The sequence below is a fragment of the Lates calcarifer genome, unplaced genomic scaffold (assembly GCF_001640805.2).
Source record: "Lates calcarifer isolate ASB-BC8 unplaced genomic scaffold, TLL_Latcal_v3 _unitig_1424_quiver_1035, whole genome shotgun sequence".
NCBI lineage: Eukaryota > Metazoa > Chordata > Actinopteri > Centropomidae > Lates > Lates calcarifer.
The window spans coordinates 6,030-32,040 of NW_026115506.1; the positions used below are offsets into that span (position 1 = coordinate 6,030).

Genomic DNA, 26,011 nt, shown 5'->3' on the forward strand with positions numbered 1-26,011 from the left:
GAATTTAAAATAAAGTTTGATGAATCTGAGCATTTATTGATAAATGGGTTCTTTTATTTGGATCCCCATCAGTTTGCTGATCTTCACAGCTCCACACAAAATCAATAATTAAAAAAAAAAAAAAAACAATGATAAGAAATAAAAATACTAAACAAACAAAATGTAAAGATCAGAAAATTAATAAAACCTTTTTACACATATATAAAGGTTGATAATAGAAAGAAAAAACAAACTGTTAAACTACATTGGAAAAAAAAGGAAAATAAAAAACAATGAGAACTAAAAGACACATAAACAGAAATACTGAGACAGCAGAAGGACAGGTACAGTTTAACATGTTAAATTCACAGATTTTTCCCTTAAAGAAATAAACAACATTTATAAATAAACAACATTTAGCGCAAATGAAGCTTTGATAAAAGTTCACTAAAGAAGATCTCTTCACTCACGTTCTGCCTTTATTTCTCTGTAGATGAATGTCTGATTCTTCCTGCTATTTTTTTCTCCATCAACTGAGTTTTTCCACAGTGTCAAAATCCCTATATTCACAATGTTATATAACATACACTTATCTTACTGGAAACTTTCTAATGTATTTTATTTGGACAGGTGCAAATAAAGAGATTAAATTCACTGATTTTTCCCCTTTAACAAACAAACAACATTATAAATATGATCATCCTCTTTATCTCTGACTGATCTGTTCCACTGTCACAGAGACCTTCACTGGTAACATCTTCACTGGGAGTTCATCTTCATCCCGAGTGTAAATGAATGGAAACAGTTTCTCAGTGAAAGTGTGTGTGAAGGTGTGTATGTGTGTGTTAGTATCAGGATCAGAGAACGACAACTTTCCTCTGTTCCAGTCCAGATTCACTCTGATCCTCTGGAGATTCTTCTGCTCTGAGAGAACAGTTATTGAAGCTGATGGTGACACTGCTGAGTATTTACCTCCATAGAACCCTATTCCCCATAATCTAGACCATATGTCTCCCTTCCTCTGGACAGACTCTGCTAACACACCCACTTCCCAGACTGTATTGTCTCCAACCTCGACATCCCAGCTGTGAGTCCCAGAGTTAAAACCCTCAGAGCCCAGGACAATGCAGTAAATATCACATCTCTCTGGATTGTCAGGAAGCTGCTGTTCCTCTCCTCGTCTCACTCTGGTCAGATCTTCAGACAGGATCAGTCTTGGACCAGCAGTATTTGGGTCCAGAACCACAGGACTGTAGGAGACCATGTCCTTCATCTTGTTCCAGATGTTGAAGGTCAGGTTGCCCAGGTGTTTGGCCTGGTCTATCAGAGCTCCTGAGAGCAGCTGGTGATCCTCCAGCAGGGGGCGCTGCTGGACTCTTTCCACTGCAGCCTTGTAGTTGTTGAGGAATGAGACGTCTTCAGCTCTCAGCTCGTCCTCTGTGGCTCTGACTGTGTGTGAAAGAGCTGCTATCTCTCTGCTCAGAGCCTCCATCTTCTCCTTCATCATCTGACTCTTCTGCTCCTCTTCCTCCCTCAGTGCAGCCATCCTGGCCTCCTCTTCCTCTTCTAGAAACTGGTGAAGCTTCTTAAACTGCTCCTTAATCTGCCTCTCTGTGTGTCGGGCCTGGACCTTAATGTGTTCTGCTGTTTGATCAAACTTCACTTTAACTTTTTCTAAACTCTTTAACTTCTTCTTTAAGGGCTCCAGAGTTTCCTGAAGTTCCTTCTTGTGTTGTTCTGCAGCTTCATCGATGGGTCTGAAGCTGTGGTTTTTGTGTGTTACTGAATGTAGACAGACGACACACACTGGCTGCTGATGGTCCAGACAGAAGAGTTTGAGTTTCTCAGAGTGCAGACTGCAGAGAGCCTCTGAAGATCTCTGATCTCTCTCCTGTAAGAAGGACTCACACAGCTTCTTTAACACCAGACTAACAGGTGGATCTTCTCTTGAAGATCTTCTCTTACAAACTGGACAGTCTGGTGTTTGTTTCTCTCTCCACCATCTCTTCAGACAGTCTTTACAGAAGCTGTGGCTACATGACAGAACAACAGGATCTCTAAAGACCTCCTGACAGACCGGACAGCAGAGATCCTCCTCTGATCTGGAAGCCATTTAGTCTGAGTGAAGCTGAAAACACAGCAGACAGAAAGAACAGTCAGTCATGGCTCCCCTCCCTCCTCTACTAACTTCACTGAGATTCACTTTCACTTTGAGTGGTGGTTTTAGTCAAACTCACCTTCAGTGTGTGGAGAGTCAGCAGGTTGAAGCAGCAGTGTTGTAGTTTTCCTCTTTTCTCTCCTGTAGCTGTTAGTTTGGTCTGAAGGTGAATCTGATCGAATGTTTTTCACTCTGTGTGTCTCTCTTTAGTGACGAGGAACAAACTGTTTCCTGGTCTGAGGCGAGTCATGTGAGGGGAGGAGCTTTGTCAGAGCTCTTCTACTAAATGCTGTTGCTTCTCATGTAACATGTTGAATTTCATTCCAAAGTTCATTCATTCATTGCTGGAAATGCTGACTGCACAGCAGGATGAACAGGTTAAAACATACAGCACCCTCTGCTATCGAGAGTTAAATACTTTCCTGACTCTAACTGACCTTCTTCACAGCTGACAGTTGTCTTGTCATGGCAGAAAAAGCACAGGTGAAACTAATTCTATTAATCACGTCCCAGTAAACTTCTGCAGTCAGGTCAGGAACAGTGCTAAGCAGTGAGGTGATGCTGGCACAGTGTCCAACTCAGCTTAAAGATAAACCAAGAGCAGCAGGCTCATTATTTTATCATCATTTTTATTGCAGTTAATTTCACACAAACAATCAGACAGAAACAGAACCTCATTCTGAATCAGATCAAATCCAAGAATAAAATCTGCAGATATATAAAAACAAAATACCGTGAAACTGCATAAAAGGTCCTCTACTGTTCACATCAGTCAGATCAGGACACGGCTGAACAACAGACATGAGCAGTTTAATCCCAAAATGAAAGGTCTGACACAAAGTGATCATTGAGAGTGAAAGTCTCTCAAACTCAAACACAAATGTTTTAATTAATCAACTTATGTTTCTCCGGTTGATTTGTGCCATTTTGGATTTAAACCCTTTAAAACACGAACATTTTCCTTCTCAAACCAAACAGATAAATAATCGGGGGATATATTTTGTTTGGGACAGTCAGTGAATCCAAATGTGTCCAAAGGTTAAAATGAAATACTTTGAATTCAATTAACTTTAACATAAAATAACGTACAGTGACTCACTTGTTGCTAATTTGAGTGAAGGCAGTTATAAACGAGCAACAGTGTGGGAAATGATCATCTGGTTTGAAGTTACAGTATAAATCTTGAATTTTTAGTCACTTATTTCCATTTTCCCTCCTCACAGGGAAACATTTATGCAGCTACAAAGTGCAAAAGGCAACACGACAGGACAGAGTGAAAAAAAAACAAATGTAAGGACCAGAGTTTTCACATGAAAGATGAGAATCTTCCTGAACAACGATAAAGGCACTAAAGGGAAACGTGGAGCAGAGTCAGGCTAACAGAGCTACAGCTACACAGCTCAACCACTGGATATTTGGTCAAGGTCTGAAATAATTTTATAGAAAAAGTCATTTCTCTGAGATTCAGTATTTCAAGAAGAAAGGAAATGCCTCAAAAGACAGAAAGAAGCAGAGAGCAGAGCTGGAGTCTCAGCCACCAGAGGAAGTTGTTAGTTTGGTCTGAAGGTGAATCTGATCATCTGTTTTTCAGTCTGTGTCTCTTTCGTGAAAACGAAGATTACACACTGATCTAAAAAGACCTCTTTCCTCACACCATCATTGAGTAAGAAACAGTTGTCAGTGATGATAGAGTTAGGGTCTGAGCAGCGCAAATGAAGCTTTGATAAAAGTTCACTAAAGAAGATCTCTTCACTCACGTTCTGCCTTTATTTCTCTGTAGATGAATGTCTGATTCTTCCTGCTATTTTTTTCTCCATCAACTGAGTTTTTCCATAGTGTCAAAATCCCTATATTCACAATGTTATATAACATACACTTATCTTACTGGAAACTTTCTAATATATTTTATTTGGACAGGTGCAAATAAAGAGATTAAATTCTCTGACTTTTCCCCTTTAACAAATAATAACATTATGAATCTGATCATCCTCTTTATCTCTGACTGATCTGTTCCACTGTCACAGAGACCTTCACTGGTAAGATCTTCACTGGGAGATTATCCAAAGTGTCAAAGTATGGAAACATCTTCTCAGTGAAAGTGTGTGTGAAGGTGTGTATGTGTGTGTTAGTATCAGGATCAGAGAACGACAACTTTCCTCTGTTCCAGTCCAGATTCACTCTGATCCTCTGGAACTTCTTCTGCTCTGAGAGAACAGTGACTGGAGATGATGGTGAGAGTTCAAAGTAGTTACCTTTATACAGCCATATTCCCCATAATCCAGACTGAATGTCTCCCTTCCTCTGGACAGACTCTGCTAACACACCCAGTTCCCAGTTTGTATTGTCTCCAACCTCGACGTCCCAGCTGTGAGTCCCTGAGTTAAAACCCTCAGAGCCCAGGACAGACCAGTAATAATCAAATCTCTCTGGATTGTCAGGAAGCTGCTGTTTCTCTCCTAGTCTCACTCTGGTCAGATCTTCAGACAGGATCAGTCCTGGACCAGCAGTGTTTGGGTCCAGAACCACAGGACTGTAGGAGACCATGTCCTTCATCTTGTTCCAGATGTTGAAGGTCAGGTTGCCCAGGTGTTTGGCCTGGTCTATCAGAGCTCCTGAGAGCAGCTGGTGATCCTCCAGCAGGGGGCGCTGCTGGACTCTTTCCACTGCAGCCTTGTAGTTGTTGAGGAATGAGATGTCCTCAGCTCTCAGCTCGTCCTCTGTGGCTCTGACTGTGTGTGAAAGAGCTGCTATCTCTCTGCTCAGAGCCTCCATCTTCTCCTTCATCATCTGACTCTTCTGCTCCTCTTCCTCCCTCAGTGCAGCCATCCTGGCCTCCTCTTCCTCTTCTAGAAACTGGTGAAGCTTCTTAAACTGCTCCTTAATCTGCCTCTCTGTGTGTCGGGCCTGGACCTTAATGTGATCTGCTGTTTGATCAAACTTCACTTTAACTTTTTCTAAACTCTTTAACTTCTTCTTTAAGGACTCCAGAGTTTCCTGAAGTTCCTTCTTGTGTTGTTCTGCAGCTTCATCGATGGGACTGAAGCTGTGGTTTTTGTGTGTTACTGAATGTAGACAGACGAGACACACTGGCTGCTGATGGTCCAGACAGAAGAGTTTGAGTTTCTCAGAGTGCAGACTGCAGAGATCCTCTGAAGATCTCTGATCTCTCTCCTGTAAGAAGGACTCACACAGCTTCTTCAACACCAAGTTACAGGGTGGATCTACCTTTGAAGATCTTCTCTTACAAACTGGACAGTCTTGTGTTTGTTTCTCTCTCCACCATCTCTTCAGACAGTCTTTACAGAAGCTGTGGCTACATGACAGAACAACAGGATCTCTAAAGACCTCCTGACAGACCGGACAGCAGAGATCCTCCTCTGATCTGGAAGCCATTTAGTCTGAGTGAAGCTGAAAACACAGCAGACAGAAAGAACAGTCAGTCATGGCTCCCCTCCCTCCTCTACTAACTTCACTGAGATTCACTTTCACTTTGAGTGGTGGTTTTAGTCAAACTCACCTTCAGTGTGTGGAGAGTCAGCAGGTTGAAGCAGCAGTGTTGTAGTTTTCCTCTTTTCTCTCCTGTAGCTGGACTCACTCAGAGGAAGCTGTTAGTTTGGTCTGAAGGTGAATCTGATCGAATGGTTTTCAGCCTGTGTGTCTTCAGTGAAAACGAGGAACTACAAACCGTTTCCTGGTTTGTTTCAGGTGTGTCAGATGAGGGGTGGAGCTTTACCAGACTCTACTAAATGATGTTGCTTTACCTGTAACCCAGGTTGAATTTCATTCCAAAGTTTTGATTCATTGCTGGGAAATGCTGACTGATGTGCAGTAGGAAGTCACAGCAACTCTTTTTTAACTTCAAATGTAAGGAAAATTCCATCACTGAGAGGCAAGCACTTAAACTTTTTGCTTTTTCCATCTTTCCAGGCTCTAACAGTTTTATTCTACAACAGCCATTTTGACCATTCAGAGCAGTAAAAGCACAGGTAAATGAATTTTGTTAACAATGGCTCAGCACCATCATATGTCCCCATAAACCATGGAGCCAGACCAGGCATGGGCAAACTACAGCCTGCTGGGCTTTTTATTCTGGCCCATCAAATATTGGTACAAAATTGTCCAAATTATAGTAAAGACCGCATTCATTTCGCCCTTTTCCTGCAATACCAGGCTTTTCAGTTGATCCCAGTAGATGGCACACTCAAGACACAATTGACCTTTACTGGAGTCTGATCTGTCCTCTCAACTTCACCTTTGCCACTGCATTGAATCCTTCTGTAACAACGAGTGGACCAAAGAAAAGAAAAATCGCCAGCGAGTACAGAGTGTTTAATAAGGAGTGGACAGCTGAATATTTTTTCACCAAAGTCTGATCAAAGGCTGTATGTCTTATTTGCCAAGAAACCATTGTGGTTTTCAAAGAATATAACATCAGCCACCACTTTTCCACCAAGCATGCTAACTACACTAGCAACCAGTCAACGGAAGAACAGGCGGCTACTGCTCAGATGTTGGCAGCCAGTTTACAGACTCAGCAAAATATTTTCCCAGTGAGTTAAACAAAAAAGCTGAGTCATTTAAGTTATATTCGTTAGCACTGGATGAAAGTAACAACATTAAAGACACCACTTAGCTCTTAAGTTTTATCAGAGGGATTAATGACAATGTTGAGATAACGGAGGAATTTTTGACCATGGAATCTCTCAAAGGGAAAACACGAGGAGAGGACTTGTATGACAGGTGTCTGGTGTCATCGAGAGGCTGAAGTTACCTTGGAGTAAAATTGACAATGTCACCAAGGATGGATTACCAAACTTAACAGGAAAAAACATTGGGCTGCTGAAAAGAATCCAGGACAAGGTGATTGAGGAAAACCCTGAGCTGGATGTAATTTTCCTACACTGCATAATACATCAGGAAGCCCTGTGTAAGTCTGTATTGCAGCTTGATCATGTAGTGAAACCAGTCGTACAACTCGTTGACTTCATAAGAGTGAGGGGACATCAGAATCATTAATTAATTACGTTCCTTGAGGAAACCGATGCTAATCACCAGGCAGTTAACTAATGAATACCTCAGGTCTGTCCTGAGAATTGCCACAACCAACTGTTCCCACTGAAACTGAATGTCATTTGAATGTAGGTTTCCTTTCACTTTTAGGTAACGGCTTTTACATGTAGTTTATGTTAGTTCACACAAACACTCTCCATACATCTGATACTGGCCTGGCCCCTCTGTCAAATTTTAAAACTCACTGTGGCCCCTGAGCCAAAACCTTTGCCCACCCCTGAGCCAGACTGTGTCCCTGTAAACCAGTGAGCCAGAATGTGTCCTTTCCTGGGACTTGCTGGTCTTTTGTGATGCCATCAGTGGCACCAGTTATTTTCCTGCTATATAAAATGCTAAAATGTCTTTTGTGACAAAGAGCTCATATTCTGGTGATTTAGGTTCATCACATTGTCTGCAGCCAGGTCCTCCAGGAATAGTGCTGAGCTGAGAGGTGATTTTGGCCTAGTGGTCAAACTCTGTACTGCAAGATTACACACTGGTCTAAAAAGACTTCGTTCCTCACACCATCATTGTGCAAGAAACAGTTGTCAGTGATGATTAATACATTTTTCTGAGCATTGCAAATGAAGCTTTGATAAAAGTTCACTAAAGAAGATCTCTTCACTCACGTTCTGCCTTTATTTCTCTGTAGATGAATGTCTGATACTTTCTGCTATTTTTTTCTCCATCAACTGAGTTTTTCCATAGTGTCAAAATCCCTATATTCACAATGTTATATAACATACACTTATCTTACTGGAAACTTTCTAATGTATTTTATTTGGACAGGTGCAAATAAAGAGATTAAATTCTCTGACTTTTCCCCTTTAACAAATAATAACATTATAAATCTGATCATCCTCTTTATCTCTGACTGATCTGTTCCACTGTCACAGAGACCTTCACTGGTAAGATCTTCACTGGGAGATTATCCAAAGTGTCAAAGTATGGAAACATCTTCTCAGTGAAAGTGTGTGTGAAGGTGTGTATGTGTGTGTTAGTATCAGGATCAGAGAACGACAACTTTCCTCTGTTCCAGTCCAGATTCACTCTGATCCTCTGGAGATTCTTCTGCAGTGGGAGAACAATCGGTGGAGCTGGTGCTGAGTGTGTAAAGTATTTACCTCCATAGAACCTTATTCTCCATAATCCAGACCGTATGAATCCCTTCCTCTGGACAGACTCTGCTGACACACCCAGTTCCCAGTTTGTATTGTCTCCAACCTCGACATCCCAGCTGTGAGTCCCTGAGTTAAAACCCTCAGAGCCCAGGACAGACCAGTAATAATCAAATCTCTCTGGATTGTCAGGAAGCTGCTGTTCCTCTCCTAGTCTCACTCTGGTCAGATCTTCAGACAGGATCAGTCCTGGACCAGCAGTGTTTGGGTCCAGAACCACAGGACTGTAGGAGACCATGTCCTTCATCTTGTTCCAGATGTTGAAGGTCAGGTTGCCCAGGTGTTTGGCCTGGTCTATCAGAGCTCCTGAGAGCAGCTGGTGATCCTCCAGCAGGGGGCGCTGCTGGACTCTTTCCACTGCAGCCTTGTAGTTGTTGAGGAATGAGACGTCTTCAGCTCTCAGCTCGTCCTCTGTGGCTCTGACTGTGTGTGAAAGAGCTGCTATCTCTCTGCTCAGAGGCTCCATCTTCTCCTTCATCATCTGACTCTTCTGCTCCTCTTCCTCCCTCAGTGCAGCCATCCTGGCCTCCTCTTCCTCTTCTAGAAACTGGTGAAGCTTCTTAAACTGCTCCTTAATCTGTCTCTCTGTGTGTCGGGCCTGGACCTTAATGTGTTCTGCTGTTTGATCAAACTTCACTTTAACTTTTTCTAAACTCTCTAACTTCTCCTTTAAGGACTCCAGAGTTTCTTGACGTTCCTTCCTCTGTTGTTCTGCAGCTTCATCGATGGGACTGAAGCTGTGGTTTTTGTGTGTTACTGAATGTAGACAGACGACACACACTGGCTGCTGATGGTCCAGACAGAAGAGTTTGAGTTTCTCAGAGTGCAGACTGCAGAGAGCCTCTGAAGATCTCTGATCTCTCTCCTGTAAGAAGGACTCACACAGCTTCTTTAACACCAGACTAACAGGTGGATCTACCTTTGAAGATCTTCTCTTACAAACTGGACAGTCTTGTGTTTGTTTCTCTCTCCACCATCTCTTCAGACAGTCTTTACAGAAGCTGTGGCTACATGACAGAACAACAGGATCTCTAAAGACCTCCTGACAGACCGGACAGCAGAGATCCTCCTCTGATCTGGAAGCCATTTAGTCTGAGTGAAGCTGAAAACACAGCAGACAGAAAGAACAGTCAGTCATGGCTCCCCTCCCTCCTCTACTAACTTCACTGAGATTCACTTTCACTTTGAGTGGTGGTTTTAGTCAAACTCACCTTCAGTGTGTGGAGAGTCAGCAGGTTGAAGCAGCAGTGTTGTAGTTTTCCTCTTTTCTCTCCTGTAGCTGGACTCACTCAGAGGAAGCTGTTAGTTTGGTCTGAAGGTGAATCTGATCAAATGTTTTTGAGTCTGTGTCTCTTTAGAGAAGACGAGGAACAAACTGTTTCCTGGTTTGTTTCAGGTGTGTCAGATGAGGGGAGGAGCTTTGTGCAACAATGATGTTGCTTTACCTGTAACCCAGGTTGAGTTTCATTCCAAAGTTTTGATGTTCCCACTGAAACTGAATGTCATTTGAATGTAGGTTTCCTTTCACTTTTAGGTAACAGCTTTTACATGTAGTTTATGTTAGTTCACACAAACACTCTCCATACATTTGATACTGGCCTGGCCCCTCTGTCAAATTTTAAAATGTTTGATCAAACTTCACTTTTGATTCATTGCTTGAAATGCTGACTGATAGTGTGCTGCAGGACGATGCAGCAGCTCTTTTTATGTTCATACGTGAAGAAGTTTCTGTCATTGAGAGTCAACCACTTAAACCTTCTGCTCTTCTTCGTCTTCTCTGACTCTAACAGACCTTTTTCACAGCTGACATTTGATCAGTCATGGCAGGAAACACACAGGTGAAACTCATTTTGTCAACAATGGCTCAGTTCCGTCAAATGTCCCCATAAACCATAGAGCCAGAATGTGTCCCCGTAAAACAGTGATCAGGCAGCATTTTTTCACTTCCTGTTCCTTTGTCCTGAAGTCAATGGGTTTTTGAATGGAATTTGGTTAGATGCCTGAAATAAGGTCTTAACACAAGCTCAAGACATTTTCATATTTTATTCTGCAACACAAAATACTTCAGTTAATACCCCACTTGTGATTTGTAAAGTTTTTACATGCCTTAAAAAAGGACGTTGCTAACTACTGGCTACATGAGACTACAAAGGTTGTTGGTGACATTAAATATCATCAAGCCGAACACAGAAAGTCATCAACTCACTAATCTGCCTTCACAGCCTTGTTATATTTACACCTGTGCACTTGAAATCTATTCTCAGACTTTTCCAGCTCACTTTTGTAGGAGACGTCAGTATGGTACACCAAATTGTAAGTTAGAAGCTGAGTGGTGGAGATGTTGACATCATGTGACCATGGTGTAGTTTGTTTATAGCCCAACATTAGCTTTTTACTTTTAGCAGTTTCACTTAGGCTTCAAAAATCATATACATGGTGTCCATTTGTGAAGATTATTGCACAGTATCACAAACCTTTGTGCAAAAATTACCTTAGAAACTTGTACTCTGTTAGGGTCACATGACTTCCAGAGGACAGGTGAGTATCCTGGTGGTTGAGGTTCATCACCTTGTCTGCAGCCAGGTCCTCCAAGAACAATGGTGAGCTGTGAGGTGATTTTGGCCTAGTGGTCAAACTTGGTACTGCAGGATTACTTTGGTAAACGTTCCTTAAAGAAGATCTCTTCACTCATGTTTGGTCTTTATTCCTCTGTGGGTGAATGTCTGATATTTCCTCTTTATATGTTTTTTCTCCTTCACCTCTGCTTTTCCACAGTGTCAAAATTCCTACATTCAACTGCTGTACGCAAATGTTAAGGATGCATACAGCTCCACTTCCCTGCCACCACTGGGCAGGTCAGATCGCAACCTAGTCCTGCTCTCACCATTATACAAGCCTGTGGTTCAGCAGCAGCCAGTCACAGTGAGGACAGTGAGGAAGTGGTCTCCTGAGGCCATGGAAACACTGTGTGGAGCGCTGGAGGCCACAGACTGGGATGCTCTATACAGAGCATGAACCACATGGTGCAGACATTGATGGCTTGACTGACTGTGTCTCTGAGTACATAGGGTTCTGCATTGACAACACCATCCCCACTAAAGAGGTCCGCTGCTACCCAAACAACAAACCGTGGGTAACCAGTGACCTGAAGATCCTTCTCAATGAGAAGAAGAGGGCCTTTAGATCAGGGGACCGAGCAGAACTCAAGCGGGTACAAAGGGAGCTAAAACGCAGCATCAGGGAGAGCAGGGACAACTACAGAAGAAAACAGGAGCACAAACTGGAGGAGAACAACACCAGGGACGTCTGGAGTGGGATGAGAGAGATCACCGGCTTCCAGAGGAGAGGTGGGAGTGCAGCAGAGGGGGATGAACAACGTGCCAAACGAGTTGAACATGTTTTTCAATAGGTTCAACTCCAGCCCCTCCACCCCCCATCCCACTGCTGACACCCATCTCGGATCCTTCCATAACCCCCACCCCCCAGTCTGTACTCCACATCACATCTAGCCAGGTGAGGAGAGAGCTGGAGAGGCTCAAACAGAGGAAAGCTGCTGGACCGGACCGCATCAGCCCTCGCGTGTTGAAGGCATGTTCCAGCCAGCTATGTGGAGTTCTCCAGCACCTCTTTAACCTGAGCCTACACCTTCAGAGAGTGCCAGTGCTCTGGAAAACATCCTGCCTGGTCCCAGTGCCCAAAAAAGGACGTCCTGCTGCACTGGAGGACTACAGGCCAGTGGCACTGACCTCTCACATCATGAAGGTCATGGAGAGACTGGTCCTGGCACACCTCAGACCGCTGGTGTGCCCTTCGCAAGACCCTCTGCAGTTCGCATATCAGCCCCATGTTGGGGCTGATGATGCAATCATCTACCTGCTGCAGAAGGCTTACTCCTTCCTGGACAGACCCAACACCTCAGTCCGCATCATGTTCTTCGACTTCTCCAGCACTTTTAACACCATCCAGCCCAGACTGCTGAAGGTCAAACTGGAGGACATGTGGGTGAGTGCTCCCCTTATCACTTGGGTTGAGGACTATCTGACGGGCAGACCGCAGTTTGTGAGGTTACAGAACTGTGTGTCGGACCATCTGATCAGTAACATCGGGGCCCCCCAGGGAACTGTGCTGTCTCCCTTCCTCTTCACCACATACACTTCAGACTTTAAGTACTGCTCTGAGTCGTGTCACCTGCAGAAATTCTCTGATGACACGGCCATTGTGGGGTGTGTGGAGGGAGGGAGGGAGGCTGAGTACAGGGACCTGATGGACCACTTTGTGAAGTGGTGTGGGGAGAACCACCTGCAACTGAACGTGGCGAAGACGAAGGAGATGGTGGTGGACTTCAGGAGGAACAAGCCCCTGCCCTCTCCTGTCAGCATCAGTGGGATGGATGTGGATCTAGTGGAGTCTTACAAGTACCTGGGGGTAACACTAGACAACAAACTGGACTGGTCCATCAACACAGAGGCCATCTACAAGAAGGGTCTGAGCCGGCTTTACTTCTTGAGGAGGCTCAGGTCCTTTCATGTCTGCAACAAGATGTTGCAGATGTTCTACCAGTCTGTTGTGGCGAGCACCATCCTCTTTGCTGCAGTGTCCTGGGGTGCAGGCATCAAGGCAAAGGACGCCAACAGACTGAACAAACTGATTAAAAAGGCAGGGTCTGTGGTTGGCTCAAAACTTGTCACCCTGGAGGAGGTGGTGGAGGAGAGGATGCTGGCAAAGCTGCTGGCAATCATGGATAATCCCTCTCACCCCCTCCACTACACGCTGGACAAGCTGAAGAGCAGCTTCAGCCACAGACTCATTCAACCCCGCTGCTCTAAGGAACGATACAGGAAATCGTTCCTACCTACTGCAATAAGACTTTACAACTCATCTACCTCTGTCAGAGCCACGATTACACAACTGGACTAAATCTACATGTCACCCTCTGCACTGTCATGCATCCCTTTGCACTTTTCTATTTACATATTCATAGCATATTATTTATGGTGTATATATCTGTCTAGCCAAGTATTTATCATGCATATTATACCTTTGTTAATATTCTATTTTTTACTGTTGTATTTATATTGCATTCACATACGGACTGCTGTAACAACCAAATTTCCCTTTGGGGATGAATAAAGTCATCTATCTATCTATCTATCTATCTATCTATCTATCACCACGCCACATAACATACACTTATGCTACTGGAAACTTTATAATCTGGACTAGAATTTAAAATAAAGTTTGATGAATCTGAGCATTTATTGATAAATGGGTTCTTTTATTTGGATCTCCATCAGTTTGCTGATCTTCACAGCTCCACACAAAATCAATAATTTAAAAAAAAAAAAAAACAATTATAAGAAATAAAAATACTAAACAAACAAAATGTAAAGATCAGAAAATTAATAAAACCTTTTTACACATATATAAAGGTTGATAATAGAAAGAAAAAACAAACTGTTAAACTACATTGGAAAAAAAAGGAAAATAAAAAACAATGAGAACTAAAAGACACATAAACAGAAATACTGAGACAGCAGGACAGGTACAGTTTAACATGTTAAATTCACAGATTTTTCCCTTAAAGAAATAAACAACATTTATAAATAAACAACATTTAGCGCAAATGAAGCTTTGATAAAAGTTCACTAAAGAAGATCTCTTCACTCACGTTCTGCCTTTATTTCTCTGTAGATGAATGTCTGATACTTTCTGCTATTTTTTTCTCCATCAACTGAGTTTTTCCACAGTGTCAAAATCCCTATATTCACAATGTTATATAACATACACTTATCTTACTGGAAACTTTCTAATGTATTTTATTTGGACAGGTGCAAATAAAGAGATTAAATTCTCTGACTTTTCCCTTTAACAAATAATAACATTATAAATCTGATCATCCTCTTTATCTCTGACTGATCTGTTCCACTGTCACAGAGACCTTCGGTGGTAACATCTTTACTGGGAGATTATCCACAGTGTCAAAGTATGGAAACATCTTCTCAGTGAAAGTGTGTGTGAAGGTGTGTATGTGTGTGTTAGTATCAGGATCAGAGAACGACAACTTTCCTCTGTTCCAGTCCAGATTCACTCTGATCCTCTGGAGATTCTTCTTCACTGAGAGAACAGTGAATGAAGCTGGTGGTGACAGTGCTGAGTATTTACCTCCATAGAACCTTATTCTCCATAATCCAGACTGAATGACTCCCTTCCTCTGGACAGACTCTGCTAACACACCCACTTCCCAGTCTGTATTGTCTCCAACCTTGACATCCCAGCTGTGAGTCCCTGAGTTAAAACCCTCAGAGCCCAGGACAGACCAGCAATAATCAAATCTCTCTGGATTGTCAGGAAGCTGCTGTTTCTCTCCTAGTCTCACTCTGGTCAGATCTTCAGACAGGATGAGTCTTGGATGAGCAGTGTTTGGGTCCAGAACCACAGGACTGTAGGAGACCATGTCCTTCATCTTGTTCCAGATGTTGAAGGTCAGGTTGCCCAGGTGTCTGGCCTGGTCTATCAGAGCTCCTGAGAGCAGCTGGTGATCCTCCAGCAGGGGGCGCTGCTGGACTCTTTCCACTGCAGCCTTGTAGTTGTTGAGGAATGAGACGTCTTCAGCTCTCAGCTCGTCCTCTGTGGCTCTGACTGTGTGTGAAAGAGCTGCTATCTCTCTGCTCAGAGCCTCCATCTTCTCCTTCATCATCTGACTCTTCTGCTCCTCTTCCTCCCTCAGTGCAGCCATCCTGGCCTCCTCTTCCTCTTCTAGAAACTGGTGAAGCTTCTTAAACTGCTCCTTAATCTGCCTCTCTGTGTGTCGGGCCTGGACCTTAATGTGATCTGCTGTTTGATCAAACTTCACTTTAACTTTTTCTAAACTCTTTAACTTCTCCTTTAAGGACTCCAGAGTTTCCTGAAGTTCCTTCTTGTGTTGTTGTGCAGCTTCATCGATGGGACTGAAGCTGTGGTTTTTGTGTGTTACTGAATGTAGACAGACGAGACACACTGGCTGCTGATGGTCCAGACAGAAGAGTTTGAGTTTCTCAGAGTGCAGACTGCAGAGAGCCTCTGAAGATCTCTGATCTCTCTCCTGTAAGAAGGACTCACACAGCTTCTTTAACACCAGGTTACAGGGTGGATCTGACCTTGAAGATCTTCTCTTACAAACTGGACAGTCTGGTGTTGGTTTCTCTCTCCACCATCTCTTCAGACAGTCTTTACAGAAGCTGTGGCTACATGACAGAACAACAGGATCTCTAAAGACCTCCTGACAGACCGGACAGCAGAGATCCTCCTCTGATCTGGAAGCCATTTAGTCTGAGTGAAGCTGAAAACACAGCAGACAGGAAGTACAGTCAGTCATGGCTCCCCTCCCTCCTCTACTAACTTCACTGAGATTCACTTTCACTTTGAGTGGTGGTTTTAGTCAAACTCACCTTCAGTGTGTGGAGAGTCAGCAGGTTGAAGCAGCAGTGTTGTAGTTTTCCTCTTTTCTCTCCTGTAGCTGGACTCACTCAGAGGAAGCTGTTAGTTTGGTCTGAAGGTGAATCTGATCGAATGTTTTTCAGTCTGTGTCTCTTTAGTGAAGACGAGGAACAAACTGTTTCCTGGTCTGAGGCGAGTCATGTGAGGGGAGGAGCTTTGTCAGAGCTCTTCTACTAAATGCTGTTGCTTCTCATGTAACATGTTGAATTTCATTCCAAAGTTCATTCATTCATTTCTGGAAATGCTGACTGCACAGCAGGATGAACAGGTTAAAACATACAGCACCCTCTGCTATCGAGAGTTAAATACTTAAACCTTCTGGTCTTTTTCATCTTTCCTGACTCTAACTGACCTTTTTCACAGCTGACAGTTGTCTTGTCATGGCAGAAAAAGCACAGGTGAAACTAATTCTATTAATCACGTCCCAGTAAACTTCTGCAGTCAGGTCAGGAACAGTGCTAAGCAGTGAGGTGATGCTGGCACAGTGTCCAACTCAGCTTAAAGATAAACCAAGAGCAGCAGGCTCATTATTTTATCATCATTTTTATTGCAGTTAATTTCACACAAACAATCAGACAGAAACAGAACCTCATTCTGAATCAGATCAAATCCAAGAATAAAATCTGCAGATATATAAAAACAAAATACAGTGAAACTGCATAAAAGGTCCTCTACTGTTCACATCAGTCAGATCAGGACACGGCTGAACAACAGACATGAGCAGTTTAATCCCAAAATGAAAGGACTGACACAAAGTGATCATTGAGAGTGAAAGTCTCTCAAACTCAAACACAAATGTTTTAATTAATCAACTTATGTTTCTCCGGTTGATTTGTGCCATTTTGGATTTAAACCCTTTAAAACACGAACATTTTCCTTCTCAAACCAAACAGATAAATAATCGGGGGATATATTTTGTTTGGGACAGTCAGTGAATCCAAATGTGTCCAAAGGTTAAAATGAAATACTTTGGATTCAATTAACTTTAACATAAAATAACGTACAGTGACTCACTTGTTGCTAATTTGAGTGAAGGCAGTTATAAACGAGCAACAGTGTGGGAAATGATCATCTGGTTTGAAGTTACAGTATAAATCTTGAATTTTTAGTCATTTATTTCCATTTTCCCTCCTCACAGGGAAACATTTATGCAGCTACAAAGTGCAAAAGGCAACACGACAGGACAGAGTGAAGAAAAAACAAATGTAAGGACCAGAGTTTTCACATGAAAGATGAGAATCTTCCTGAACAACGATAAAGGCACTAAAGGGAAACGTGGAGCAGAGTCAGGCTAACAGAGCTACAGCTACACAGCTCAACCACTGGATATTTGGTCAAGGTCTGAAATAATCTTATAGAAAAAGTCATTTCTCTGAGATTCAGTATTTCAAGAAGAAAGGAAATGCCTCAAAAGACAGAAAGAAGCAGAGAGCAGAGCTGGAGTCTCAGCCACCAGAGGAAGCTGTTAGTTTGGTCTGAAGGTGAATCTGATCATCTGTTTTTCAGTCTGTGTCTCTTTCGTGAAAACGAAGATTACACACTGATCTAAAAAGACCTCTTTCCTCACACCATCATTGAGTAAGAAACAGTTGTCAGTGATGATAGGGTTAGGGTCTGAGCAGCGCAAATGAAGCTTTGATAAAAGTTCACTAAAGAAGATCTCTTCACTCACGTTCTGCCTTTATTTCTCTGTAGATGAATGTCTGATTCTTCCTGCTATTTTTTTCTCCATCAACTGAGTTTTTCCACAGTGTCAAAATCCCTATATTCACAATGTTATATAACATACACTTATCTTACTGGAAACTTTCTAATGTATTTTATTTGGACAGGTGCAAATAAAGAGATTAAATTCTCTGACTTTTCCCCTTTAACAAATAATAACATTATAAATCTGATCATCCTCTTTATCTCTGACTGATCTGTTCCACTGTCACAGAGACCTTCAGTGGTGAGATCTTCACTGGGAGATTATCCACAGTGTCAATGTATGGAAACATCTTCTCAGTGAAAGTGTGTGTGAAGGTGTGTATGTGTGTGTTAGTATCAGGATCAGAGAACGACAACTTTCCTCTGTTCCAGTCCAGATTCACTCTGATCCTCTGGAGCTTCTTCTGCTCTGAGAGAACAGTGACTGGAGATGATGGTGAGAGTTCAAAGTAGTTACCTTTATACAGCCATATTCCCCATAATCCAGACTGAATGTCTCCCTTCCTCTGGACAGACTCTGCTAACACACCCAGTCCCCAGACTGTACTGTCTCCAACCTCGACGTCCCAGCTGTGAGTCCCTGAGTTAAAACCCTCAGAGCCCAGGACAGACCAGCAATAATCAAATCTCTCTGGATTGTCAGGAAGCTGCTGTTCCTCTCCTTCACTCACACTGGTCAGATCTTCAGACAGGATGAGTCCTGGATGAGCAGTGTTTGGGTCCAGAACCACAGGACTGTAGGAGACCATGTCCTTCATCTTGTTCCAGATGTTGAAGGTCAGGTTGCCCAGGTGTTTGGCCTGGTCTATCAGAGCTCCTGAGAGCAGCTGGTGATCCTCCAGCAGGGGGCGCTGCTGGACTCTTTCCACTGCAGCCTTGTAGTTGTTGAGGAATGAGACGTCTTCAGCTCTCAGCTCGTCCTCTGTGGCTCTGACTGTGTGTGAAAGAGCTGCTATCTCTCTGCTCAGAGCCTCCATCTTCTCCTTCATCATCTGACTCTTCTGCTCCTCTTCCTCCCTCAGTGCAGCCATCCTGGCCTCCTCTTCCTCTTCTAGAAACTGGTGAAGCTTCTTAAACTGCTCCTTAATCTGCCTCTCTGTGTGTCGGGCCTGGACCTTAATGTGTTCTGCTGTTTGATCAAACTTCACTTTAACTTTTTCTAAACTCTTTAACTTCTTCTTTAAGGACTCCAGAGTTTCCTGAAGTTCCTTCTTGTGTTGTTCTGCAGCTTCATCGATGGGACTGAAGCTGTGGTTTTTGTGTGTTACTGAATGTAGACAGATGACACACACTGGCTGCTGATGGTCCAGACAGAAGAGTCTGAGTTTCTCAGAGTGCAGACTGCAGAGAGCCTCTGAAGATCTCTGATCTCTCTCCTGTAAGAAGGACTCACACAGCTTCTTTAACACCAGACTAACAGGTGGATCTTCTCTTGAAGATCTTCTCTTACAAACTGGACAGTCTTGTGTTTGTTTCTCTCTCCACCATCTCCTCAGACAGTCTTTACAGAAGCTGTGGCTACATGACAGAACAACAGGATCTCTAAAGACCTCCTGACAGACCGGACAGCAGAGATCCTCCTCTGATCTGGAAGCCATTTAGTCTGAGTGAAGCTGAAAACACAGCAGACAGAAAGTACAGTCAGTCATGGCTCCCCTCCCTCCTCTACTAACTTCACTGAGATTCACTTTCACTTTGAGTGGTGGTTTTAGTCAAACTCACCTTCAGTGTGTGGAGAGTCAGCAGGTTGAAGCAGCAGTGTTGTAGTTTTCCTCTTTTCTCTCCTGTAGCTGGACTCACTCAGAGGAAGCTGTTAGTTTGGTCTGAAGGTGAATCTGATCAAATGTTTTTGAGTCTGTGTCTCTTTAGTGAAAACGAGGAACAAACTGTTTCCTGGTTTGTTTCAGGTGTGTCAGATGAGGGGAGGAGCTTTGTGCAACAATGATGTTGCTTTACCTGTAACCCAGGTTGAGTTTCATTCCAAAGTTTTGATGTTCCCACTGAAACTGAATGTCATTTGAATGTAGGTTTCCTTTCACTTTTAGGTAACAGCTTTTACATGTAGTTTATGTTAGTTCACACAAACACTCTCCATACATTTGATACTGGCCTGGCCCCTCTGTCAAATTTTAAAATGTTTGATCAAACTTCACTTTTGATTCATTGCTTGAAATGCTGACTGATAGTGTGCTGCAGGACGATGCAGCAGCTCTTTTTATGTTCATACGTGAAGAAGTTTCTGTCATTGAGAGTCAACCACTTAAACCTTCTGCTCTTCTTCGTCTTCTCTGACTCTAACAGACCTTTTTCACAGCTGACATTTGATCAGTCATGGCAGGAAACACACAGGTGAAACTCATTTTGTCAACAATGGCTCAGTTCCGTCAAATGTCCCCATAAACCATAGAGCCAGAATGTGTCCCCGTAAAACAGTGATCAGGCAGCATTTTTTCACTTCCTGTTCCTTTGTCCTGAAGTCAATGGGTTTTTGAATGGAATTTGGTTAGATGCCTGAAATAAGGTCTTAACACAAGCTCAAGACATTTTCATATTTTATTCTGCAACACAAAATACTTCAGTTAATACCCCACTTGTGATTTGTAAAGTTTTTACATGCCTTAAAAAAGGACGTTGCTAACTACTGGCTACATGAGACTACAAAGGTTGTTGGTGACATTAAATATCATCAAGCCGAACACAGAAAGTCATCAACTCACTAATCTGCCTTCACAGCCTTGTTGTATTTACACCTGTGCACTTGAAAACTATTGTCAGACTTTTCCGGCTCACTTTTGTAGGAGACGTCAGTATGGTACACCAAATTGTAAGTTAGAAGCTGAGTGGTGGAGATGTTGACATCATGTGACCATGGTGTAGTTTGTTTATAGCCCAACATTAGCTTTTTACTTTTAGCAGTTTCACTTAGGCTTCAAAAATCATATACATGGTGTCCATTTGTGAAGATTATTGCACAGTATCACAAACCTTTGTGCAAAAATTACCTTAGAAACTTGTACTCTGTTAGGGTCACATGACTTCCAGAGGACAGGTGAGTATCCTGGTGGTTGAGGTTCATCACCTTGTCTGCAGCCAGGTCCTCCAAGAACAATGGTGAGCTGTGAGGTGATTTTGGCCTAGTGGTCAAACTTGGTACTGCAGGATTACTTTGGTAAACGTTCCTTAAAGAAGATCTCTTCACTCATGTTTGGTCTTTATTCCTCTGTGGGTGAATGTCTGATATTTCCTCTTTATATGTTTTTTCTCCTTCACCTCTGCTTTTCCACAGTGTCAAAATTCCTACATTCAACTGCTGTACGCAAATGTTAAGGATGCATACAGCTCCACTTCCCTGCCACCACTGGGCAGGTCAGATCGCAACCTAGTCCTGCTCTCACCATTATACAAGCCTGTGGTTCAGCAGCAGCCAGTCACAGTGAGGACAGTGAGGAAATGGTCTCCTGAGGCCATGGAAACACTGTGTGGAGCGCTGGAGGCCACAGACTGGGATGCTCTATACAGAGCATGAACCACATGGTGCAGACATTGATGGCTTGACTGACTGTGTCTCTGAGTACATAGGGTTCTGCATTGACAACACCATCCCCACTAAAGAGGTCCGCTGCTACCCAAACAACAAACCGTGGGTAACCAGTGACCTGAAGATCCTTCTCAATGAGAAGAAGAGGGCCTTTAGATCAGGGGACCGAGCAGAACTCAAGCGGGTACAAAGGGAACTAAAACGCAGCATCAGGGAGAGCAGGGACAACTACAGAAGAAAACAGGAGCACAAACTGGAGGAGAACAACACCAGGGACGTCTGGAGTGGGATGAGAGAGATCACCGGCTTCCAGAGGAGAGGTGGGAGTGCAGCAGAGGGGGATGAACAACGTGCCAAACGAGTTGAACATGTTTTTCAATAGGTTCAACTCCAGCCCCTCCACCCCCCATCCCACTGCTGACACCCATCTCGGATCCTTCCATAACCCCCACCCCCCAGTCTGTACTCCACATCACATCTAGCCAGGTGAGGAGAGAGCTGGAGAGGCTCAAACAGAGGAAAGCTGCTGGACCGGACCGCATCAGCCCTCGCGTGTTGAAGGCATGTTCCAGCCAGCTATGTGGAGTTCTCCAGCACCTCTTTAACCTGAGCCTACACCTTCAGAGAGTGCCAGTGCTCTGGAAAACATCCTGCCTGGTCCCAGTGCCCAAAAAAGGACGTCCTGCTGCACTGGAGGACTACAGGCCAGTGGCACTGACCTCTCACATCATGAAGGTCATGGAGAGACTGGTCCTGGCACACCTCAGACCGCTGGTGTGCCCTTCGCAAGACCCTCTGCAGTTCGCATATCAGCCCCATGTTGGGGCTGATGATGCAATCATCTACCTGCTGCAGAAGGCTTACTCCTTCCTGGACAGACCCAACACCTCAGTCCGCATCATGTTCTTCGACTTCTCCAGCACTTTTAACACCATCCAGCCCAGACTGCTGAAGGTCAAACTGGAGGACATGTGGGTGAGTGCTCCCCTTATCACTTGGGTTGAGGACTATCTGACGGGCAGACCGCAGTTTGTGAGGTTACAGAACTGTGTGTCGGACCATCTGATCAGTAACATCGGGGCCCCCCAGGGAACTGTGCTGTCTCCCTTCCTCTTCACCACATACACTTCAGACTTTAAGTACTGCTCTGAGTCGTGTCACCTGCAGAAATTCTCTGATGACACGGCCATTGTGGGGTGTGTGGAGGGAGGGAGGGAGGCTGAGTACAAGGACCTGATGGACCACTTTGTGAAGTGGTGTGGGGAGAACCACCTGCAACTGAACGTGGCGAAGACGAAGGAGATGGTGGTGGACTTCAGGAGGAACAAGCCCCTGCCCTCTCCTGTCAGCATCAGTGGGATGGATGTGGATCTAGTGGAGTCTTACAAGTACCTGGGGGTAACACTAGACAACAAACTGGACTGGTCCATCAACACAGAGGCCATCTACAAGAAGGGTCTGAGCCGGCTTTACTTCTTGAGGAGGCTCAGGTCCTTTCATGTCTGCAACAAGATGTTGCAGATGTTCTACCAGTCTGTTGTGGCGAGCACCATCCTCTTTGCTGCAGTGTCCTGGGGTGCAGGCATCAAGGCAAAGGACGCCAACAGACTGAACAAACTGATTAAAAAGGCAGGGTCTGTGGTTGGCTCAAAACTTGTCACCCTGGAGGAGGTGGTGGAGGAGAGGATGCTGGCAAAGCTGCTGGCAATCATGGATAATCCCTCTCACCCCCTCCACTACACGCTGGACAAGCTGAAGAGCAGCTTCAGCCACAGACTCATTCAACCCCGCTGCTCTAAGGAACGATACAGGAAATCGTTCCTACCTACTGCAATAAGACATTACAACTCATCTACCTCTGTCAGAGCCACGATTACACAACTGGACTAAATCTACATGTCACCCTCTGCACTGTCATGCATCCCTTTGCACTTTTCTATTTACATATTCATAGCATATTATTTATGGTGTATATATCTGTCTAGCCAAGTATTTATCATGCATATTATACCTTTGTTAATATTCTATTTTTTACTGTTGTATTTATATTGCATTCACATACGGACTGCTGTAACAACCAAATTTCCCTTCGGGGATGAATAAAGTCATCTATCTATCTATCTATCTATCTATCTATCTATCTATCACCACGCCACATAACATACACTTATGCTACTGGAAACTTTATAATCAGGACTAGAATTTAAAATAAAGTTTGATGAATCTGAGCATTTATTGATAAATGGGTTCTTTTATTTGGATCCCCATCAGTTTGCTGATCTTCACAGCTCCACACAAAATCAATAATTTAAAAAAAAAAAAAACAATGATAAGAAATAAAAAGACTAAACAAACAAAATGTAAAGATCAGAAAATGAATAAAACCTTTTTACACATATATAAAGGTTGATAATAGAAAGAAAAAACAAACTGTTAAACTACATTGGAAAAAAAAAGGAAAATAAAAAACAATGAGAACTAAAAGACACATAAACAGAAATACTGAGACAGCAGAAGGACAGGTACAGTTTAACATGTTAAATTCACAGATTTTTCCCTTAAAGAAATAAACAACATTTATAAATAAACAACATTTAGCGCAAATGAAGCTTTGATAAAAGTTCACTAAAGAAGATCTCTTCACTCACGTTCTGCCTTTATTTCTCTGTAGATGAATGTCTGATACTTTCTGCTATTTTTTTCTCCATCAACTGAGTTTTTCCACAGTGTCAAAATCCCTATATTCACAATGTTATATAACATACACTTATCTTACTGGAAACTTTCTAATGTATTTTATTCGGACAGGTGCAAATAAAGAGATTAAATTCTCTGACTTTTCCCTTTAACAAATAATAACATTATAAATCTGATCATCCTCTTTATCTCTGACTGATCTGTTCCACTGTCACAGAGACCTTCACTGGTAACATCTTCACTGGGAGATTATCCACAGTGTCAATGTATGGAAACATCTTCTCAGTGAAAGTGTGTGTGAAGGTGTGTATGTGTGTGTTAGTATCAGGATCAGAGAACGACAACTTTCCTCTGTTCCAGTCCAGATTCACTCTGATCCTCTGGAACTTCTTCTGCTCTGAGAGAGCAGTGGATGAAGCTGATGGTGACACTGCTGAGTATTTACCTTCATAGAACCATATTCCCCATAATCCAGACCATATGCCTCCCTTCCTCTGGACAGACTCTGCTAACACACCCAGTCTCCAGTCTCTATTGTCTCCAACCTCGACATCCCAGCTGTGAGTCCCTGAGTTAAAACCCTCAGAGCCCAGGACAGAGCCATAATAATCAAACCTCTCTGGATTGTCAGGAAGCTGCTGTCTCTCTCCATGTCTCACTCTGGTCAGATCTTCAGACAGGATCAGTTCTGGATGAGCAGTATTTGGATCCAGAACCACAGGACTGTAGGAGACCATGTCCTTCATCTTGTTCCAGATGTTGAAGGTCAGGTTGCCCAGGTGTTTGGCCTGGTCTATCAGAGCTCCTGAGAGCAGCTGGTGATCCTCCAGCAGGGGGCGCTGCTGGACTCTTTCCACTGCAGCCTTGTAGTTGTTGAGGAATGAGACGTCTTCAGCTCTCAGCTCGTCCTCTGTGGCTCTGACTGTGTGTGAAAGAGCTGCTATCTCTCTGCTCAGAGGCTCCATCTTCTCCTTCATCATCTGACTCTTCTGCTCCTCTTCCTCCCTCAGTGCAGCCATCCTGGCCTCCTCTTCCTCTTCTAGAAACTGGTGAAGCTTCTTAAACTGCTCCTTAATCTGCCTCTCTGTGTGTCGGGCCTGGACCTTAATGTGTTCTGCTGTTTGATCAAACTCCACTTTAACTTCTTCTAAACTCTTTAACTTCTCCTTTAAGGACTCCAGAGTTTCCTGAAGTTCCTTCTTGTGTTGTTGTGCAGCTTCATCGATGGGACTGAAGCTGTGGTTTTTGTGTGTTACTGAATGTAGACAGACGACACACACTGGCTGCTGATGGTCCAGACAGAAGAGTTTGAGTTTCTCAGAGTGCAGACTGCAGAGATCCTCTGAAGATCTCTGATCTCTCTCCAGTAAGAAGGACTCACACAGGTTCTTTAACACCAGACTAACAGGTGGATCTACCTTTGAAGATCTTCTCTTACAAACTGGACAGTCTGGTGTTGGTTTCTCTCTCCACCATCTCTTCAGACAGTCTTTACAGAAGCTGTGGCTACATGACAGAACAACAGGATCTCTAAAGACCTCCTGACAGACCGGACAGCAGAGATCCTCCTCTGATCTGGAAGCCATTTAGTCTGAGTGAAGCTGAAAACACAGCAGACAGGAAGTACAGTCAGTCATGGCTCCCCTCCCTCCTCTACTAACTTCACTGAGATTCACTTTCACTTTGAGTGGTGGTTTTAGTCAAACTCACCTTCAGTGTGTGGAGAGTCAGCAGGTTGAAGCAGCAGTGTTGTAGTTTTCCTCTTTTCTCTCCTGTAGCTGGACTCACTCAGAGGAAGCTGTTAGTTTGGTCTGAAGGTGAATCTGATCGAATGTTTTTCAGCCTGTGTCTCTTTAGTGAAGACGAGGAACAAACTGTTTCCTGGTTTGAGGCGAGTCATGTGAGGGGAGGAGCTTTGTCAAAGCTCTTCTACTAAATGCTGTTGCTTCTCATGTAACATGTTGAATTTCATTCCAAAGTTCATTCATTCATTTCTGGAAATGCTGACTGCACAGCAGGATGAACAGGTTAAAACATACAGCACCCTCTGCTATCGAGAGTTAAATACTTAAACCTTCTGGTCTTTTTCATCTTTCCTGACTCTAACTGACCTTCTTCACAGCTGACAGTTGTCTTGTCATGGCAGAAAAAGCACAGGTGAAACTAATTCTATTAATCACGTCCCAGTAAACTTCTGCAGTCAGGTCAGGAACAGTGCTAAGCAGT

The 26,011-nt window shown here is 43.5% G+C and overlaps 5 protein-coding genes across 12 annotated transcripts; all 5 read right to left on the reverse strand.

Moving 5' to 3' along the window:
• Positions 1-78: 78 nt before the first annotated feature.
• LOC108888976 (nuclear factor 7, ovary-like) lies at positions 79-15,931 on the reverse strand. Of its 4 annotated transcripts, none has more exons than XM_018685238.2 (2): positions 2,217-2,381; positions 79-2,107 (listed from the first exon to the last, which is right to left on the reverse strand). In XM_018685238.2, exon 2 carries the CDS (start codon positions 2,090-2,092, stop codon positions 686-688), a length of 1,407 nt encoding a protein of 468 aa, XP_018540754.1. In that variant the 5' UTR covers positions 2,093-2,107; positions 2,217-2,381; the 3' UTR covers positions 79-685. The 4 variants fall into 4 exon arrangements, with proteins under 4 accessions (XP_018540754.1, XP_050923273.1, XP_050923274.1 ...); XM_051067316.1 differs by lacking the exon at positions 2,217-2,381 and adding an exon at positions 15,792-15,931 and having other exon boundaries at positions 307-2,107; XM_051067317.1 differs by lacking the exon at positions 2,217-2,381 and adding an exon at positions 9,576-9,724 and having other exon boundaries at positions 307-2,107.
• Positions 4,091-19,423, reverse strand: LOC108888980 (zinc-binding protein A33-like). Of its 5 annotated transcripts, XM_051067320.1 has the most exons (3): positions 19,273-19,423; positions 8,969-9,466; positions 4,091-5,047 (listed from the first exon to the last, which is right to left on the reverse strand). In XM_051067320.1, exons 2-3 carry the CDS (start codon positions 9,449-9,451, stop codon positions 4,130-4,132), a joined length of 1,401 nt encoding a protein of 466 aa, XP_050923277.1. In that variant the 5' UTR covers positions 9,452-9,466; positions 19,273-19,423; the 3' UTR covers positions 4,091-4,129. The 5 variants fall into 5 exon arrangements, with proteins under 5 accessions (XP_050923277.1, XP_050923280.1, XP_050923278.1 ...); XM_051067323.1 differs by lacking the exon at positions 8,969-9,466 and having other exon boundaries at positions 4,091-5,545; XM_051067321.1 differs by lacking the exons at positions 8,969-9,466; positions 19,273-19,423 and adding an exon at positions 15,792-15,931 and having other exon boundaries at positions 4,091-5,545.
• Positions 7,716-25,640, reverse strand: LOC127139347 (E3 ubiquitin-protein ligase TRIM39-like). Its single transcript, XM_051067324.1, has 3 exons — positions 25,496-25,640; positions 18,108-19,163; positions 7,716-8,410 (listed from the first exon to the last, which is right to left on the reverse strand). The coding sequence occupies exons 2-3, from the start codon at positions 19,146-19,148 to the stop codon at positions 8,051-8,053; spliced, it is 1,401 nt and encodes a 466-aa protein (XP_050923281.1). The 5' UTR covers positions 19,149-19,163; positions 25,496-25,640; the 3' UTR covers positions 7,716-8,050.
• On the reverse strand, positions 13,916-15,931 carry LOC108888977 (E3 ubiquitin-protein ligase TRIM39-like). Its single transcript, XM_018685239.2, has 2 exons — positions 15,792-15,931; positions 13,916-15,682 (listed from the first exon to the last, which is right to left on the reverse strand). Exon 2 carries the CDS (start codon positions 15,665-15,667, stop codon positions 14,267-14,269), a length of 1,401 nt encoding a protein of 466 aa, XP_018540755.1. The 5' UTR covers positions 15,668-15,682; positions 15,792-15,931; the 3' UTR covers positions 13,916-14,266.
• On the reverse strand, positions 16,365-25,640 carry LOC108888975 (nuclear factor 7, ovary-like). Its single transcript, XM_051067319.1, has 3 exons — positions 25,496-25,640; positions 24,331-25,386; positions 16,365-18,107 (listed from the first exon to the last, which is right to left on the reverse strand). Exons 2-3 carry the CDS (start codon positions 25,369-25,371, stop codon positions 17,748-17,750), a joined length of 1,401 nt encoding a protein of 466 aa, XP_050923276.1. The 5' UTR covers positions 25,372-25,386; positions 25,496-25,640; the 3' UTR covers positions 16,365-17,747.
• Positions 25,641-26,011: the final 371 nt, after the last annotated feature.